General features: G+C 45.1%; 7 protein-coding genes across 7 annotated transcripts; 1 reads left to right on the forward strand and 6 right to left on the reverse strand.

Moving 5' to 3' along the window:
- Positions 1-39: 39 nt before the first annotated feature.
- On the reverse strand, positions 40-2,297 carry GGI43DRAFT_429603 (potassium channel; the record flags this gene model as incomplete). Its single annotated transcript, XM_083209139.1, has 4 exons — positions 40-1,765; positions 1,814-1,933; positions 1,997-2,155; positions 2,218-2,297. 4 exons carry the CDS (start codon positions 2,295-2,297, stop codon positions 40-42), a joined length of 2,085 nt encoding a protein of 694 aa, XP_083065075.1.
- Positions 2,298-5,733: 3,436 nt separating this feature from the next.
- On the reverse strand, positions 5,734-8,314 carry GGI43DRAFT_420423 (2-isopropylmalate synthase; the record flags this gene model as incomplete). The annotated part of the gene is made up of 9 exons (XM_083207816.1): positions 5,734-5,850; positions 5,932-6,699; positions 6,729-6,828; positions 6,890-6,953; positions 7,004-7,028; positions 7,091-7,690; positions 7,777-7,819; positions 7,875-7,939; positions 8,276-8,314. 9 exons carry the CDS (start codon positions 8,312-8,314, stop codon positions 5,734-5,736), a joined length of 1,821 nt encoding a protein of 606 aa, XP_083065076.1.
- A 2,988-nt stretch (positions 8,315-11,302) lies between these two features.
- Positions 11,303-11,871, forward strand: GGI43DRAFT_379622 (uncharacterized protein; the record flags this gene model as incomplete). Its single annotated transcript, XM_083202870.1, has 2 exons — positions 11,303-11,464; positions 11,548-11,871. 2 exons carry the CDS (start codon positions 11,303-11,305, stop codon positions 11,869-11,871), a joined length of 486 nt encoding a protein of 161 aa, XP_083065077.1.
- Positions 11,872-12,409: 538 nt separating this feature from the next.
- GGI43DRAFT_379623 (uncharacterized protein) lies at positions 12,410-12,805 on the reverse strand (the record flags this gene model as incomplete). The annotated part of the gene is made up of 2 exons (XM_083202871.1): positions 12,410-12,652; positions 12,725-12,805. The coding sequence occupies 2 exons, from the start codon at positions 12,803-12,805 to the stop codon at positions 12,410-12,412; spliced, it is 324 nt and encodes a 107-aa protein (XP_083065078.1).
- Positions 12,806-13,040: 235 nt separating this feature from the next.
- On the reverse strand, positions 13,041-13,915 carry GGI43DRAFT_379624 (uncharacterized protein; the record flags this gene model as incomplete). Its single annotated transcript, XM_083202872.1, has 2 exons — positions 13,041-13,279; positions 13,348-13,915. The coding sequence occupies 2 exons, from the start codon at positions 13,913-13,915 to the stop codon at positions 13,041-13,043; spliced, it is 807 nt and encodes a 268-aa protein (XP_083065079.1).
- A 565-nt stretch (positions 13,916-14,480) lies between these two features.
- On the reverse strand, positions 14,481-14,964 carry GGI43DRAFT_420424 (GFA family protein; the record flags this gene model as incomplete). Its single annotated transcript, XM_083207817.1, has 2 exons — positions 14,481-14,843; positions 14,899-14,964. The coding sequence occupies 2 exons, from the start codon at positions 14,962-14,964 to the stop codon at positions 14,481-14,483; spliced, it is 429 nt and encodes a 142-aa protein (XP_083065080.1).
- Positions 14,965-16,141: 1,177 nt separating this feature from the next.
- GGI43DRAFT_429606 (MFS general substrate transporter) lies at positions 16,142-18,092 on the reverse strand. Its single transcript, XM_083209140.1, has one exon. The coding sequence runs from the start codon at positions 18,004-18,006 to the stop codon at positions 16,279-16,281; it is 1,728 nt and encodes a 575-aa protein (XP_083065081.1). The 5' UTR covers positions 18,007-18,092; the 3' UTR covers positions 16,142-16,278.
- Between the last annotated feature and the right edge of the window lie 629 nt (positions 18,093-18,721).

Here is an 18,721-nt window from a genome sequence, read left to right on the forward strand (position 1 = left end):
ATTATTTATTAATTTTTATTGCTAAAACTACTTATATTTTCACAACTCTTGCCGCTTCCTGGACGTCAATAGTATTTCCCGTAGTCTATCCATCAACTTATCTAATATCCATTCACTTTCCTCCTGTGGACCAAGTAGCGGACTTTGATTCCCGACCCAAGACCATTTTAACCGCTCATCGACATTTGCCATGGGCTGTGAGTTTGACCGAACATCGTTCTCGCGGGATTCATCTTTCCTGTAATATCCAATGCCCCTTTTGGTAATGAAGCTTCTGTGTAAAGGCCCCACCAGTTCGTCGGGCTGTGTTGAGCTGTGAGTATCTGGATTCTGCTCATCCTCCCCAATTAGACGTAAGTACCAAGCCCATTCTTCAAAGGTATACCGTTTGGTCTCGGGCTCTCTCACGTGTTTAGCTACGGTTTGAATTTCAGATATAAGAAGCAGATACAGCTCATCACCAGTTGGCAAATTATCTAGCTTTCTATCTTTTGTATCTGAATGGGGCGACATTGCGGCCTTTTCAGGTGAATCCATATTGGACGACAAGTGATGCTGCGAGGCGGAAATGTTTGATATGCCGGTCTTGGAAGGTGGCCCACTCACGGCTTTATCTTTAAGCTTAAGCTTCTCTGAATGAGGCGTACCCCGAGTCTGAACCTCCCCCAGCTCCAAATCAGGGCATAGTGTAGTGGAAGATTTGGACAGCAATGACCCTAAACCTAACCGGTGCGCAAGTTGCTTGATATTGTAGCCTAGTCCCTCCTGTCCGGGAAGAAGTGTAATTTTCCCAATATAAATGGTGATGTCGTTGAGAAATTTGATAAATGTGCTCCCTCCATTGGATATAAGTATAGTTATGATGGGCAGCGCCATCATTGACCAAAAAACAAAAAAGGACTTCCCAGCATTGGATTTGGGAACGTAGTCGCCATAACCAATGGTTGTCAGCGATATGAAGCAAAAGTAGACTGCGTCGAGGTAAGTCCAGCCTTGATTTGCCTTTTCGCACCGATAAAACACGGCTGCGCCGCACATCCATAGACAGAGCCAGCATATTGTGGAAATAGTCACTGCTGTCCATCGTCTTTTGGATGCGGCCTTTTCCTGTATCATTCGCATTACCCCGAATTCCAATCGGCGCCTCTCAAACTCGCTATGTACTGTACCTTGTACAGCATGCCCCGAAGTGAACGGAGTTAGTAAGGGGTATTTCCCCTTGCTCAGTATCTTCTTCAGCATCCAGCGGCGACTCTTCTCTTCTGCGCGGGCATCCAGACGCTGACCCGCTCGCCCAACAATCATGCTTTGGATAGAGCTGACTACTAGGCCGAGGCTAATGATACCGAAAAGCACATATGGGACCAGTAAGGCTTTCCCCAGGGCCGTAGTCAGGACAAAATCGCCAAAGCCGATAGTGAAGAGGGTCACGTCAGCCCAGTAAACTCCATCGAGGTAACTCCAATTCTCGATGGCTGCAAATACCACCGCGCCAAGGAGGATAAACGCAATGAACATGATTGACTGCAGCATCAGTGTTCGCTGGCTGCGGCTAAGATTGAAGTCGTTTTCGTAGTTTCCCTTCAGCGCCCCCCAGAACGTAACAACAAGGAGCGAAGCTCCTATAAAATAGAGTATCGCTGCCCATATACCGTAGAAGAAGGCCTGTGACCAAATGGCGTCGTCGACAGCCAGCCCTAGACTGTTTAACAGGGGCCCACGGGCGACTGCATGAAGACAAATGAGGCATATAGACGAGAGGTACCTGGAGGAAGTCAGACTACACAGCACAATAGAAAAAAATTTGGCTTACCATCCTATTATTGTGATTGGCTCGGCGATGGTGAAGCGAACCTTTCTTGTCAAGTCTAGCAAGAGGAAAATATTTGATCCAACGGCAACGACGAGCTGCAAAGCTTTCAGGACTGTCAACCTTTCTCATCGATTTAGTATCCAGATACGTGACTTTTATACATACTTGTTTGCTGACACTTACCACGCAGGATCGGAAACATACACCGCACCTCCCACGGCTGTGGGGGGAGGATTCTGTTGCACCCATGGCTGGCACAAAGAGCAGATGCTAAACGATAATGCTACGGGACCAAGAGCGCCTGCAATCGTCGGAAATACAGAAGAGACGAACCACCAGCGGCTTGAATCGATGGATCATAGTTAGCAGTGATTCCAGCCCATCTCCACTTGGTATAAATTGACCTCAGCTCAACAAGATGACTCTCCTCATCTTGCATCTGATCTTGGGTACAATGGGAGCATTCTCCTTGCGTATCACTCATGCTTTAGAGTCACAATTTTGAACGCTTCGACTCGTTCCAGGTGAGCAGGATCTCAAATTAACTCTCGGCTCAGCACCGAGATGTTCAGGTCAAACACTTTCGTCTATCAAATATGAAGGAATCCTGGCCGGGAAGCGGGCTACAGGTACGAGGCAACCTCAGAGCTCAAAAGGTACTACTATATTCGCCACTCCATAAGGTATAGAAGGTATGCCTTGGGTTGAGTGTCGGCCGAATGTTCCGGCTCAGGTGGCATTATTGAGGTCTTGCGTGGGCCACGATTGAATCAAGTGCACAATCAAAGTTACAAAAGCAACGAGCATCTGGCCACCGTAAATCTACTTGGCACGTGAAGACGAGTTCAAGTTCATCCGGCAGCACGGCACAGGCCTGGAAGGGTCGATGCAGCCCCAGCCACTTGAGCATATGAAGAGTGCGTTCAGTCCTGGAGGTATCAAAGTGGATACAGCCTCAAACCGATCGCAAATGGGGGAAGATGGCAAATTTGGTGGCTTTTCACTCCCAATCGAAAAATGGGTTTGACATTTACTTATAAGCTTCACTAGCGTAGCTGAGCTCGCTAATCAATATACTTCGGTTTATGAATACATGCAACCTCCTTGCCTAAGTCGGAAGGTTTCATAACAAGATCTATTTATGGCTTTTGGCATATCTATATGTCAATATAAATTAAGAAGATGAGTCTCAAAAATAAATGAATAATACCGAGAAAAGGCGCTTAGAATTTTGACTGAAGTATATATAAAATATTTTTACACTTATGGTAGGGTCAAACATAGCGGTTTTGGAGACACCCCACATCCAAGATCAAATTTGGAAAACGACATTCTAACGCGCTATTGAGCCATTCAGCATTGCCAAATAAATATTTGAGAGCCCATCACACGCTTGATTCTAATGCAAATACAAATCATTCTATTCCCTGATAATCACAAATATAACTAGACCCAATTATAAAAAGAAAACCTTTCTTACTGCTACCAACTCTCTTTCGCACAATTCCAACTCCAAGCTCGATAGCAGGGAGTATGCCATTGTATTCACTTTGTGTTCCCCATCTCAAATTTGACTATGGCTTATGACCATTTGCAGCTTCATCTGAGTCTATATCGCAATTTTCTGATTCTACACAACGTCCATCTACTTCTGTAATACGTTCGAACTAACTCAAAAAGAAAAATCTTACGGAAGCTTCTCTCCGTAATACGGAGTCCGTATTGAACGGCCCTTCTATAGCCGTAGAATGACGTCTGATTTTGCAGCAACTCTAAATACATCCCCTACATCGGGAAAAAATAAACCAGCTTAATCCCAGTCCTTTGTCTTCTTTAAGCACTAGGTAGCTCTCCCTTAAAAATTTACCTGCAAAGGTCGCACCTATCGCTAAGTTTATAGTCCTAAGATGCTAGATTAGATCTGTTAACCCTAATTGTAATGTGCTAAGCTATAGATTGACCTGTTATTTCTTATATCTTGGATAAAGCGGAACCTGTATTACTAGCCACGTTTTCGTTGCTTATCTACTCTCCCTTATACTTCAGATGAACAAGTGAGCAAAGTGGCTTCGTTGATAACCCAAAACGTGCAACCGATTTCCTTTTTCACTTATGCTTTGAGCTAAATTCCCATTACCTAATACGTAGTACTATAGGTAGAATTTAACTTTTCCAGTCTTGGTATTGTAGGATATCTGAACTACGAGCTCAGGTTGCTAGGAGGAAATAGAACTACTAGTACTATTCTATTGTGGAGCGGTCTCTGGAACGGCTGTGAAATTACATGTATGTTGCTTAGCTGCTACTTCATAATACTGCCGGCTTAGATGCTACCATTGAATGGAAAGAGCGTTCCAAGCTCGCTCTACGGGTATCAAGCACCTCGTGCCCGGTCTCTTCACGAGGAGGGCGATCTGACTGGCAGTCGTTCTATGTTCGAACATATCCGTATAACGCAGGTAAGGATTCCATTTAGCCATTGTTGTATCATATTTGGCCCTTGATACTGTGGTCTCTGTGGTAGAACAACTCTTTAATGAAAGTAACACTTGGGAGACGACTGCAGCATTTGGCTACATGGTAATGAAAGCGACGGAGATGAGAAATGGCTACGTACAAGAAAAATTGGTCCATCCAAGCCTAAATTGCGGGTGAAAGGCCGAGAAGGACATGAAGAGGAACTTCTTGGAATGAATGGGACTGCATCACAAGTCTCTCTTGTCTGGTAACGACCCATTAGGAGGTGAGACGTGATGTTTGTTCATAAGCCAATTAATTTCTGTAAACTACTCAGGTAATGAGCTATCTCTTGATGTTTTGGGAAATCTGCCAATACCCACAAACTCAACCTAGTAATAACCATGTTGAGAAACGCCTAAGACAGCCAGGCTACTGGTGTGCGGCGTCTTACTATATTACAACTCCGACTGCAACTTCGCTTCGTGATAGCCTTGGCCGCCATGGACCAGGCCATTTACCGAAAACATTATATTGTTAATGAAAAGCTGGATAATCTATTTGATCATCAATGTCAAGCCTCATTAAGGTACATACAATTTGGGTTGAATCCAGCATATCTAAAAAGGGCATCGAAGAGGTGTAGTTGTAGTGCACGTACCCATTTGCGCGCTGAACTAGTAAAATGAGTGGAACAAATCGCTCATTTCAAGAATCAAGATTTTCAAAAGCAATAAAGTTTAGCTTGGCTAAATTAGACTCTATCCCCATCATGTACAGAGGATCATCATGTCCACGATGCCAGGAGACGTGGCGCAGATCGGATATTATGACGACGGGCCGTCGGCGCCGACTTCCCGCCTTTCACGGGACAAGCCCAAGTCGTCTGTTTGGACTTTATATGGGCCGTGGCAGCATGGTCGCGCTTTTTGTCTCTTGTTTGAAACCGCTCTGAGCACTCGTCACACGCAAATCTGGGAAAATCTGGATGGTATTGCTGCAGATGCACAAGTACGACACAGACTTGCTTACCGCAGCCTTCAACCGGACAAGGTTCCTTGGGAAGAGAAATCTTCGGGCGCTTCGGTAGCGAATCGACCATTTTGGTGCGTGTTTTACTAGATCTTTGGATGGCTTTCATCGTTAGTAAGATTACCAGTAATAGATACCTGGGTAGGCGGGCTGACCCAAGATTTAAGAGGTTTAGGTACTCTTACCGGGTTGGCCTTGTTTATCAGCCATCACCCATCTCATCCCACCGCCTAATTTTCCTGCTGGCAAAATTTATCAAGCATTGCCTGGCAGTAGAGAAACAATGTTCTTGAGCCAACAACACAACAATAATAAATAATGATAGTGGTGATAATAATAAATTTCACTTTTAATGAAGCAAAACATGGAGGTATTAACTATCCAATAAAGCAAAAACCAAGCCTTCCTTTTCCACAATTAGTTTTCATCACTTATATTGATGTACCTTTTGCTTTTTCCTCCAGAACAGAGATAAAACTAGGTATCTCTTGAGGAGCAGCGGTTGTACCGGGTTTCAGAATAGGGCTGGTGGGCCGGCTCGTAATGAACTATAAACAAAGGAAACTGATTGTTAGCTGTCGAATCCTTATGACTTTCCCTCCCTTTCACCCTATGTGGATATGACTTACATTGCTCGCCGCGCTTAGCAGAGCGAGGAGCGAGCTCTGCACCACGTCTTCATGGATACCGACGCCCCAGACTGTCTGCTTGCTGCCTGCAGGTTTACACTCGATATACGAGGCCGCCTTCACGCTTGTACCCTCGCCAATGGCATGCTCTTTGTAGTCATGAACGTCGAGGTCTATGCCGACGTTCTTGAGCGCAGCCGCCATGCTAGAGATTGGTCCATTGCCTCGACCACGTAGCTTGAACTCTTCACCGTCCACAAGAATAACGCCCTCAAAGATACGTATAAAACTCTTTGTGTCTTGGGTTCTGCCTGGTGCAGAGGGCATAGGAGACTGTGATCGGTCGGGGGTGATGCTATAGTCAACAAGGCTGAAGCGGGGATTCTCATGGAGAAAATAAGTTGTCTCGAAGAGGTTAGTAATCTCGTTGGCAAGCAGTTCGCGTCCAAGCTCCTCGGCACGACGCTGGACGATGCTGGAGAAGGCGATTTGGAGACTGCGAGGGAGATCAAGCTGTAGTTTCGAATGCAAGATAAAGGCGCTTCCCCCCTTTCCAGACTGCGAATTAACGCGAATGCTAGCCTCGTAATTGCGCCCGATATCTTGAGGATCCAGCGGTAGATAGGGCATCCCAAGCCATGGGTCTTCGCTAGATAGGCCCAGGCGCTGACGGTTCTGGAATCCTTTCTTAATTGCATCTTGATGGCTGCCTGAGAAGGCCGCACATACGAGACTTCCGCCGTAGGGGGCACGCTGATGAACGGGAATCTTGGTGCAGGATTCAACGACGTGATGACCGAGTTCAAATCGGAGAAATCAATTTGTGGGCTCACTCCCTGTGTGTAAAGGTTTAGAGCCAATGTCACAAGATCGACGTTGCCCGTTCTCTCTCCGTTGCTACTAAATATTTAGCATCATCTCATGAGCCACAGAGACAAAGACAGGGAAAAACATGAACCCAAACAGGCAGCCTTCCACATGGTCGGCTCCCGCCATCTGAGCTAGTTCTGCTGCAGCAACACCTATAACATGTCAGTGACTTCACCACGGCGCTGGAATCCGACACACTAACTGCATCCGCGGTCGTTGTGGGGATGCTGTCGAAAATTATTAATATGGTCACGATGCAGATATGAGGGGCGTGAAGGGTATGACTTACCAGAGACACGCACACTTTCTCCCTGTCCCCAATGTTGTTACAGAAGTATTCGACCAAGTCTGCGTATACGTTGGGTGTTGACAGCTCGACGGTAGCGGGCAAATTGAAAATAATTTGGTCTCCTTTTTCTCCTTGGGGATCCCACGCCGCTTTCACTGCGCGGCATACCCTCACAGCGTAATCGGGATCTGTGTCAGAAAAACACTCCGGTGAGAATTCAAACTGCCATCGAGTTCCAGAAGCTTCGGGGTTGTCCTTAGTCAGGGACCTGACCAGCTTAGTGCATTCAACGGCGAGCTCCAGGGTTTGCTCCTCCGAATACCCGAAGACGACTTGCCGAAAGCACTCGCTTGTGGCTAGATATATGTGGATGATGGCGTTTTTCGCCCCGCGAACGGACTCTACAGTCCTGCGGATGAGATCGGGTCGGCAAGGTGAAAGGACTTGTAGAAATACATCGTCCGGCACAGCTCCTGGGGTTTCGATCAAGCGGCGGGTAAAGTCAAAGTCGATCTGAGACGCGGAAGGGAAAGAGACCTCAATCTCCTTGTAACCAAGGCTGCATAGCATCTGGAAGTAGCTCCATTTCTCTTCGCCGCTCTATTTGTTGACCGGCCCATGTCAGTCCCAGACGGCAGATATGCTAGCTCACGCAAGAAGGTCAATTGGGGAATGGAGAAGCGTACCATTGGATCGGGAAGACTCTGGTTGCCATCGCGGAAACAAGAGCTTCAAGACTATTAGCAACATCCCATGCCTTGAAGGTGTAGATCGGGGAACATACGACAGCCAACGAGGGGCTTTGTCGATGACCTTGTCAGGCCATTGTCGGTTCGGCAAATGCAGCGGCTAGCCAGGTTAGGTAAAACATAGAAGCTAGGAGCATTGGGACACAAAGCTTGCCTTGAATGGTTTGTACTTCTTCCACGGTTCCTTGAGGCTATAGAGCAGGTACAAGAAGGTTAGCCTGAATGTGTCGAAATACCCAATTGAACAGAGCAACATTCGCAGGTAGTTTGGCAACCTACATCGGCATCTTGGTGGCGGAACGTCGGCTGCGTCTAGACTAGTGCGGGGCAGGTTTTGAGTGTGAACAGAGGAGGAGAGAAAGGCGAGGAGAAAGGCGAAGAGAAAGGGTGAGCTGCTTTTAAAGGGAGTGAAAGAACCTGAGATGGAAATACATACGCAGGGCGTAGTGGGATGGGTCAACAAGATTTGAGTCATAGAGAGAACGCTGCGAATTATTTCTTGTACCGTGCCTCTACGCCATCACTGCCCGCTCCCTATTCGTGGGGTGGTCCCACTGAAATTTTCCTCCCTCCGAGTATGGACGGCCGGAGCGGCAACCAGACCGGTGGCCGGACCCATTTTACGTGTGGATCGTCTAATGCCATAAAGACACTCATATTGGCATTCAATTCACTCAGCTACCCAGCACCTAGGGCATGTCTCTGTACGATTGCCTAGTATCGAGCAGGCCAGGCTTACTGGTCTACCTTCAATTCTCTTTCTTCGTCCGATTCCTGGCTGTCCGAAGTTTTCCCGTCAATTATTGAGATTCTCGTCAGCACCACTGGCACCAATGAGTTGTTTGGCTCCTCTGCACAATCAAACCCTCGTTACGGAGTAGGAGTTGATTTAATTAGGAGAATCTAGCATAATCCTGCTGGTGCGCGTACTGAACGGGCTCAGAATTGGCTAGGTACATTTAGCTTGAATTATTACAATATGATGTAATTGCAGACCAACTAACCTGTCGTTTATACTACAATAAATTAACATTTAGGCTTATCCTTTGGTAACGACTAACCTATAATAGTACAGGTTACGTCGGACTAACCACAAGGGTTGTTAATATTATATATAGTCCATTCCGAACCCAAAATCTCAAGGAACCCGCGATTCGAGAAAAATGGCTAATAAAGGGAGGCTCTGGATATAAACCAATAATCAATAATCAATAGTAAGAGGCCTTCTTCAAATCTATATAACAATCTGATTTCATGTCTCAACATTCGTCCGCGGTTAAGGGGAAACCATGCTTTGGGCAAAACTCTTAACGGGACAAGTTCCAGAAGTTGAAGCTGTATACATGGTCTTTAGATTGAACCCCCAATGCTACACCAAGTAACGTAAATCTTCGCTCACGAACTCCATTACTGCCATCATCCTGCCAACAGTTTCCGAAATGTGAGGCTGAATTTAACACCAGCCCAACACAGTACAACAGCAGCTTTGACAAGCAGAACAGGGATTGGCTGGTTGATCGCTTTGACAGCATCCTTCTATGCAAGAACAAGTTTGTCTCTCTTCAAGACCTTGTGGTGATTCAACTTGCACAGCAACGGTGGTGGCGATCATGACCCCTAGGATGAGCGATATGACACGCATTGTTTCGAGAGGAAGCGGTTAAATGAGGGGAAATTTAAAAAGTTTTTAGTTTAGTCAATTGTAATTGGAATGATGAGAAGTGCATGGTGAGGAAATGAATACGAGAGAATCATAGCCAACTGATTGTATTTATATTCTGTTCTAGGAGCTAGCTAGTAAGGGCATTTCAAGACTTATGGATTAGAACACCGCCAGTTTAGTTGCCACCATTGGCACGTTTCTTAATAGCTATTATTAGATAAAAGCACAACGCATGTTCTGACCTGTTCTTGCTTTGTGGTATTTACAGCCAGTAACAGAGTCAGTTTGCGATGTGTTTGAGCGATGCTTTCTAGGTTGAGTTTACAAGGGGGTCCCCCCCTTTTTTTTGTCAAAATATAGTTCTGTTTAGTATGCGCTAACTGCATCTGGTGGAATTAAATGATTAATATAATAATATAGAGGCTTAATAACAGACACCTATTTTTGTTATCTTTCTATATTGAAGCTAGCTGTAATAATGTAAAGTACTGGTACCCTATTACATCGCGGTGTAATATGGTCGTACTACTACTTCTCTTGTTTAGAAGAGTAAATATACTTTGATGAGATTTGCAGCTGACTTTCCGGGCAAAGAAGAAAATTAGGTTCATCAGTTAAGCCGAGCTTGTCTTGGTGCCTCAGAGTGTAAAGAGACTCGTTTTCCGTTTTTAAATAGAACAAGAAAAAGATAATACAAATTATAAAATGATAATAGCTGCGAAAGCAGTTTTGCTATTGAAGGAATGAAACCGTGTCGGCTAGATTAAATGACTTCGTAACTTGTTCTCGCTTCATTGGTCTTAGTGTTCTAGTAAGCTGAGTTTCTGAGGATGCGTTTATATAGGCGTAAGCAAGTTTAAAAGTGCCTTCCCGAATTTTTACTAGAAATTAAAATAAAACCTTCTCTCACTCTTTATTACACTATAATTGTAAATAGATAGGCCGCAATGAAGCGGTCAGACAAGTTCTAATGTGAGATCTACTAAGACGGAACATCGGCAACGCAATTTCACTCGGCTCACGGCCCGTATAATCCTGAGTATTAGTATCTATTACCCTACTTACATATGCCGATAACAACCTTAGTATAGACCCACGCAAGCTACATGGGAATCAAGACTAAATGGATTATAATATGTGGTATATGTTGCTGCTGCACCTCTCGCCCTTGTGGATAGAAAACGGTGCGTTACCTCCATTTGATATCAGCTATGGTTTAGGAAAATGTTCTCGTTAAATTGTGCCTTGAACTCCTTTCTCTAAAAAAAAAAAGTAATCACTCCAATTCTTCAACGCTTCTCTTCAAAAATGGCGACTTGCTCATTACAGATGCTCTCACGGAATATTATTCGTCGACTCTCATCCGACGTTTAGCCATTTAACTTTTAGTGTCTCACTCTTGCTTTACCATGTCCGTTACATTTTGCCTGTCTGAATGACCAAGTGTCAATTTGCGTACATATAGACGGAAAGTAATATAGTCTGCCATGCAGCTAACAAGATATTGTCCATAACAATAATCTTTTGGTGGCGTGTAATTGTAAAGCCTCAAAATTATCCGACGCTCGTTTCGTTCATCGTTTGTATAGCCCACGTATTTCCTATAAAGCCACCTTCCATCCTAAACTAGCGCTTACTGGAAGTCCAGTAAATACTCTTGATTTGTTTGCTCTTTGTGCTCCGCAGCATCGCTCTCAGTCGCTACAAGTAGTGAGAACACCCACTTGTTCACATCTTTCGGACACTTTCCCTCAACCCACAAACCCCTCAAGATTTACAGTTATACTGGAAGATCCAAGTATGGAATCCTCATCACTAACAACCACGGATGCCGATAAGCGAGAAGTTCTCGACCTATGCATTCGAATTCTCGAGAGCTTAAAGGTGCCTGGTGCAGCAGGACGAGATCAAATGTTATCCACTCTTGCCCCGCATGGAACTGCATGCCATGCCCGAACTATGGTACGTATTGTATTCACTTGGTAATGATGCTACGACATTTTCTCTCTGAAGACCCGAGATATTCACAATGGGAAATATGATAGGTGAACAAGGGCTTTGAATATGAACAATTTCCACTCGACTTTGCAGGCCGTATACCGTGGGACTCGATCAAGGCTGGTGAGCTCGAAGAAGGGCTTGATGGCGAACCTACAGTATTAATTGATCGCGACCTTGCTATGGTTTGGACGCCGTACTGGGTCACGCGCAATGGTGCTCTTAGCCACCTTGGAACTAATTGTTTTACTCTTATAAAAGCAGCCTGGGATGAGAACTTACCGCAGAAAGTCGAGTGGAAGATTTGTGGTCTGACTGACACTGCACGGCCTCCCACAGATGGAGACAAGACACGACTTGGGAAGGAGTAAATGGAGCGAATCAGTCATTCAAGCTCATTAAATGAACATAATCACGATAGGCTTTCATTATATAGATTTCCAAGATGCCTGAGTTTACTATGTGGTCATATGTGTCTCACATGGTTTCGCATGTTATAAATCAAGAGAACTTTATCTTTAGCAACAGAAACACACACTCCCATTTGAAGCGCTCATCCGTGGAGAGTTTACTTGTTAGTTTGATTAATAAAAGTCCTTAACATCAAACCTAAAATAGACGAAAGCGAGAGGTATCATATATATAGACTAGCACATAGTCACTAGGCTAATCGGTATATACAAATATCCTCACTATGCTTACCGAATTACACTAACTCTATAATCGGACTGCAAACTGAGCTATGAGGCCATAGAACCATGGATGGGGGACGCAGTCTAGGTCCTAGAAGTTGAGAAAGGAGCATTTCAACCCCAGTGGACCTTCAGGAAAGCCGAATATAGGCTGGGTGCCCCTAGCTTATGTCGTGGTCTGTTTCCCATCAATGCCGCCATTGTAGACAACAGTAGTCTAGGATGGTGTCGTTGCTGGGACGGACCACAGAGTCTCTGCTGCGCGTTTCCTCTTGGCGGCGGAGTCCTGGGCCAATATTACCGCCTCAAACACCCACTCCGTGATGATCAGCGGCGGCTGTGTGATTGTGCTCATCCAGGTTCCTTGGCTGACGGTGATGAGAGGGTGGTCAGCGGTACTGGTTGCGCCGGTCCACGGGGGTATCTTGGCATTGCAAGAGGGAGAGCAGGTCAACTGAGGCTGATCCATCTCTCAAATCGCGTGGTCGATCCAGATGTACTCGTCAAAGTTGGTGGTGCCGTTACTACCTACATCGAGAACGTTAATCTGAGACCAGTCAGGGTGGACATCAATGTTGAGGTTATCCGCGGCCGCGATTCCTTTGGCGTCCATGATTCATAGTGTTCTACTACTGTCTCAATGAATGCGTGTATATGGATGAAGAAAGGTTTTGATACTTTCAACGTGATGGCATTTGAATACTTTCCTCCGTACCCTGATCCCATTCACAACTGTTATAAAGAGTCGAGAACCATTTCCTTAGCGTCCGTACTACATGTTAGATGAGAAATTCGGTGTCCAGTGTGGCTGAGTGTTGGACTAGACGACCGACAAGACGGATCATAAATTACTGGGCCATCCTTGCGCCTATTCTTTGCAGGAATCTAGAGGTTTCAGCGTCCATGGGGCGTGGCGGGCGATGCATCTCAATCCAAAATTCTTTCGTCATTATTTCGTGTTGCGGCCCTGTCAGGTTGCTAACTATCCATTCAGTGTTGACCACTGACTCAACATAAGGCACGGGACGTGCAACAGCTTTTGCTCGTATAATATCCCCACGTAAGCCCATGAGCCACGGATGCACAGCTAAAACTGATAGTTAGAAAATCTCTTCAAAGTTTAGGGAGAGACTTCAACCCAGGGGTAAGACTTACCACTGACATAGTCATGCACAGTGACAAAGTTGTTACCTGCGGAAGGTGTAACTTTGATCTTCAACCCTCTCTTCCTGAGCGGTCTATCGTCTCCACAACATCGTATGAGAAAGTCAGTATCCGACTCCTCCTCCCAGCTGCCACCCTCATTGGGCTCATTTGCATATGGCCGGTCTTCATCGCTGAGATCTCCATAGGTGACATACTCGGCATTAAACTCAGATGCAGTATGGTCCCTATGCCATGCTAGCCAATCAGACTCCCATTGGTCAAGGTCGCGCAGTGAAGCTTCAACGGAAGAGACCTTTGGGTCAGTTAGAGGCAGTAATGAGATCTCATGCCAGGTGCCGCTACCGCTGCCGCTTGTGTCTAGTCTGAAAAAGGGGTCAAGCTCGCCCACACTGCGAGCGGTTCTCATGACTGATATTGCAGAAGGAAAGTCGCTTTCTAGAGACCAGTAGAGGCGCTTGGCGGCGGGAGAGAAGAGGACACGCTCCTCATTGCTCCGAAGCTCTTCAAATGAGGGGTATGGGGGCTCATCCGGTTGGTTTGACTGCGCAGCTGCCATGATTATACGATGAAGCATATACGATGGCTTTGTTTACTGGAGGTTCTACGCATTTAGTCTTTATGTGGGGGTGGCTTAAGGACCGCAGATTTATGGACCAATATGAAGGATAATAGACCACAGAGTGTTATTATCGAGCGCTGTAGGCTATAAAGATACGCGATAGAGTGATGTTTCGCCTATAACAATAAAGGCTAAAGTAGGAGACAGCTGACGTACCAATACAGCGCAAGTTGAGTCACTAGCAGAATGTCACGGCTGGGTTCTTGCAAGGAGAGTGATAGAGGGCCAGGTGATGACAAGGAGCGTCTTTGTTGCTAAATAATAACCAACTATCATAAAATAAATATATATATCTTGCTCGCACTCTGGGATAGAAATGCAAGATTTAGTTATTATAAGCATAGTCATTTTTCCAATCCAGGTATATCTTATAATTATTAAAATATTTGAGAATCATAGTGAAGTTTTCGTTAGGACATATTTCCTTATCATCAGATATAATATATAACAAACAAGTCTTTTTATTCCCACAGATAACAGATCGCTATCTTCCATAACTGAGCTAGCTCTCATGATCCGGAAGCCAAGAGCCTTCCACTTGTTTCGCTCCTTGAATTGGTGCCATCCAACTCGGTCGATTCCTTGTGAAAAGCTCGACATGTGCTTTACCGTCTTCTATGGTTTCCAAATCATCAATTCCGCCAATCATCACTGACACCACTTTGTCACTGAAGGTCGAGATGCGATATAACGTTGAACCACAATCACCGCAGAAGTAACTCGTCATATTATTGCCAGTGGCGGCTTGTTTGGTATATGTTTTGAGTGTTCCCTGAAGTATCTTCATTCCGGAAATAGGGAGAGCTATGTTATTGGTATTTGTAGAGCCGGAAAATTTGCGGCAGTCAATACAATGACATCGCATCTAAGGATAATTCAATTTAGTAAGATAGAAAAAAAGAGAAAGGCGATATAAATACCTTTACGGAAATGTCGCCCTCAAAAGAAACGCGATTTGCACCGCATAGACAGCTTGACTCGATCATAGTAATTGAACTTAGCGATGTCAAATATAGGATTTGTATGGAAACTCTAACTTGAGCGGCCACTTTGTGGGTTTTGGTAAAGTTTGATGCTTAAGATATTACATTCTTCAAGAAGAGATTCTGGCCATATTTATAATTTAAACTCATTCTTACTTATCACGTCTATGTATAGTTTTTGAAGTTACCGAATAGTTAACCGGCTGACGGCTATGGTTATTAATCGGAAAATCATGGGTATATAGCAAGGTCCGCTTACTACCGCCACCAACCAATGCCGTGTTACACTACCGTGTTGCAGCGATCACCCGTCCCTCATGAGCAGCCTCAGCCCAGAAAATCAGGATGTCGGGGGATCAGGATTTTGGGGGATCAGGATGTCGGGATCTGGAAGTCGGGCAACTTGGAAGTCGGAGACCTCAAATAGGACAAAGGAGATCTTCTTAGGCTTGTTACCTTACATCTAATAGCTGCACGCATCTGCATACCCGCACGGCTAAGCGGGCGGCTACCAACGTAAGCTGATATCTCTGATTGGCTTTTGTCTGTAAACTCCGACATTTATTGCATGGTTCGGATATAAATGTTTTAATCACCTAGGCCCGTACTTCGTAATTATTATGATATTCTGATCTAATATTACAGATTCTGCCAAAATATAGCGCGTCTCAAAGATCAGCACCAGGAAAGTGCCTTTTGGTTTGAATCCGCCGAAGAGTTGTGCCAAGTTCTAAACTAGCTCAACCATTCGCTTTGTGCCCTCTTCGCAACTCTAAGGTTATGCGCATAGATTGATCAAACCAGCAGGAGTTCTTAGCATTACAGATAAAGCAATAATAAGTTGCATTCCTTTCTTTGAGATTTCCAGTCGCATTTATTATACTATCTTCTTGGTAACAAAGTCAATCGGAAGCATAAAAACTGCATTCAAAGATCACCTTGCATAAGAAGTGGGGAGAAATGATAAAGAGAGGATATTATGAGGATCCACTAACGACAGCAAGCTATTATCACTCCTACCTCTTAATAGCACGATACTACATTACCCACACAATGCTTTCCAGTATCATTCACTAATACAAAGAACCGGTGATAAATGAGAGAATAACCATATTGTATTATGTAAATCCATTAACGCCAGATCAACTCTTTAGTTGAATAACTTGTGTATCTAATTTATAATTACTCGCTTAGCTTTCTATTTGCACATCTCTTCAACCACACGGCCCTTGTGAGCAGCTCCTTTATTCCCTCGTCTTCATTACCACCCTCTTGATTATCATCTTCTCATGCCATCATATTATCCAAAAAGCCGACTTAGCTGGAGGCAAAGGTAGACCTGGCACGCAATTTCGCGCCGAAGAAGTAGATCAGAGTAGTTCCAATAATACCTGCAACGCTAATACCAGCCAACAGAGAAACACCCCTTGCTACTCCTAAATTGACGAACAATGGCCGGGCGAAAAGCACGGCGCCACCAGCAAGAGTTGATCTCAAAACACTGTTACCAGCAAAAAGAGATGCAGCATACTGCGGGTATGACATTGGAAGATAAATGAACAACGACTGCATGACGATAAATTCTCCGCAAACAAAGAGAGCAACGCCAATTAAGCATACGATCCAATGCACTGATTCCCTGGCTGTCCATGCAAAGATAAACATACCGACGGGAAGCAAAACTGAGCCAAAGATCGCCGGTACAAGTCGGTGCTCTTGTTCTCGTAGGCCGTTTTTGATATTATCCGGAATCATGTAGAAACGGAGGTATGCAAAGTAGGAGAATAAAGCAGTAGTACTGCCGATAAGACATGACACAAATGCAAGTCCAGTCTCGCCTTCGTTAAAGCCATATATAACTGGGAAAACAAGCGGGAAGACCTCGAAGAATGTGTAGAAAATCGCATAGAAGTATGCTGTGTAGACATGGATGAAGAAAATAGAAGGGTCTTTAAGCATAATCTCGGTCGGTCGGATGAGGACAGTCTTGACAATGCTGTATGTGCTGATATGTCGTTGATTAATCTCACTTTGAGACTGCAGATTGGGGTTGCCAGTCAGCTTGCGAAGACGGCGTGCGCGGCGTAGCAAGATGTTATCCGCTGATGTCTCCGGCATAAGAGTCAAAAGCAGCACTAAGATGATTGACGATAGCCAGACAACTTCCCACATTGGCCACCTCCATCCCTTTGCTTGAGCAGCAAAGCCACCGATCAATGGCCCAATGGAAGGGCCCTGGTAGCCTCCAAAAGCCCACCAGCAAAGACCGTAGGGAACGTACAGTAAGCTGTAGATGTCGCCAACAGAAGCTCCGCCATTAGCAAGCGCTGGGCTGCCAAAGAATCCCAATAGAAATCGCAGGACCAGTAAGCCTCCGAAGCTATTGATGACAGGTGGAGCAAATGAGAGGGCCCAGTAGACGATAAAGGTCAAGTAATAGACATGGTTACGCCCTACAACAGGGATTTCGGTAATAGGGGAGAAGATAAGATCGCCCACGCCAAAAGCACACACATAGAGTGCAAGACCCAGACTAGAAGCAACAGGGCCTACTCCGAAGCGTTCTTCAACCCCTGCGGCTGATGCCACATACACCGGTCCACCACAGTACACGCCAAAGGTATAGGCGCAAAGCACACCTGTGATCCAATACTTCTTGAGCTTAGACCAATTCTGTGGGTTTGCTGGGTCATCGGTCGTGTACCAATCAACAAGCACGACACCATCATTGGTTTTCTCCGGCACGATTGGAACGGATTTGGTGCGCTGCAGTTCTATTTCTCGCTCGCCACGAGCATCATGCTCATGCATCCACTCGCCTCCGATATTTTCGATATCGCCATGGCGTTGCTGAGAGGTCTGGGTATCGCCAGATATCCTCTGCTCGGGGGAGTTTCTGATATCAGGTTTCTCTTCTTTAAGTCGTGCTGTATACTGCGGTGGCAGTTGAAAGCCTGCCTCTTCTTCTGGATATTTAAAGAGTCGCTTTCCTGAGAGGATACGAATCGCCTGGCCAAGAGGCGCGTCGCGGATAAGGTCGTACATTTCGTTATTATTTTTCAAAATATTGCATTATATGTAATGAGATTGCTGTTGGGAGTATTGGTATACTTCCGCAACTCGGTTGTTTGTGTTTCCCACGAGCGAAGGTAAAGACAACGACCACAGCACGGTGGGATTAAGTGCATATATATATAAGTGCCAATAAGGCCCCTCGAATGATATTCTAATTTTTCATCCTATTTAATTCTATATACATTCGATAGCGCACCACAGCTTAGAAATGCAATGCGGCGCATATATTGAAGGATTCCTGAATGACAAATGCCCTGGGGTCTCCGATTGGACAAGCAAAAATCAGCAGCTTGGGCAGATAGAGCAAAAAAGGGCCTAATCAGGCACCTAGAATGAGTATAGCGCAGAATAGCGCTAAGAGCAAAGACAGCTTGAAGGGCATGGTGCTAGCGATATTAGTATAATGCCAGGTTGCGGATTGAGACGCCCGGAGACTTATTTCAATTTCTAATACGGCGAAATAAAAAGCTAGAAGAGCTAAGATAAGAAATGTCAAGAAGATGTATTATCAACACTTGCTATTAGAGCTGCGGCCTGGGACACAGATATCTTTTTGGGTTCAGTCTCAGATCCTTGCCGAATTTAATAATAATTGTTACATACGGAGTATAGATTAATACTTACTGAAGTATGGCGCTGGATAGAGCAGCTGAGATTTTTTTTTTTCCGTACCTGGACGAAGGCT

Source organism: Trichoderma evansii, assembly GCF_050947405.1.
Source record: "Trichoderma evansii strain SZMC 28006 chromosome Unknown GGI43scaffold_2, whole genome shotgun sequence".
Classification (NCBI taxonomy): domain Eukaryota; kingdom Fungi; phylum Ascomycota; class Sordariomycetes; order Hypocreales; family Hypocreaceae; genus Trichoderma; species Trichoderma evansii.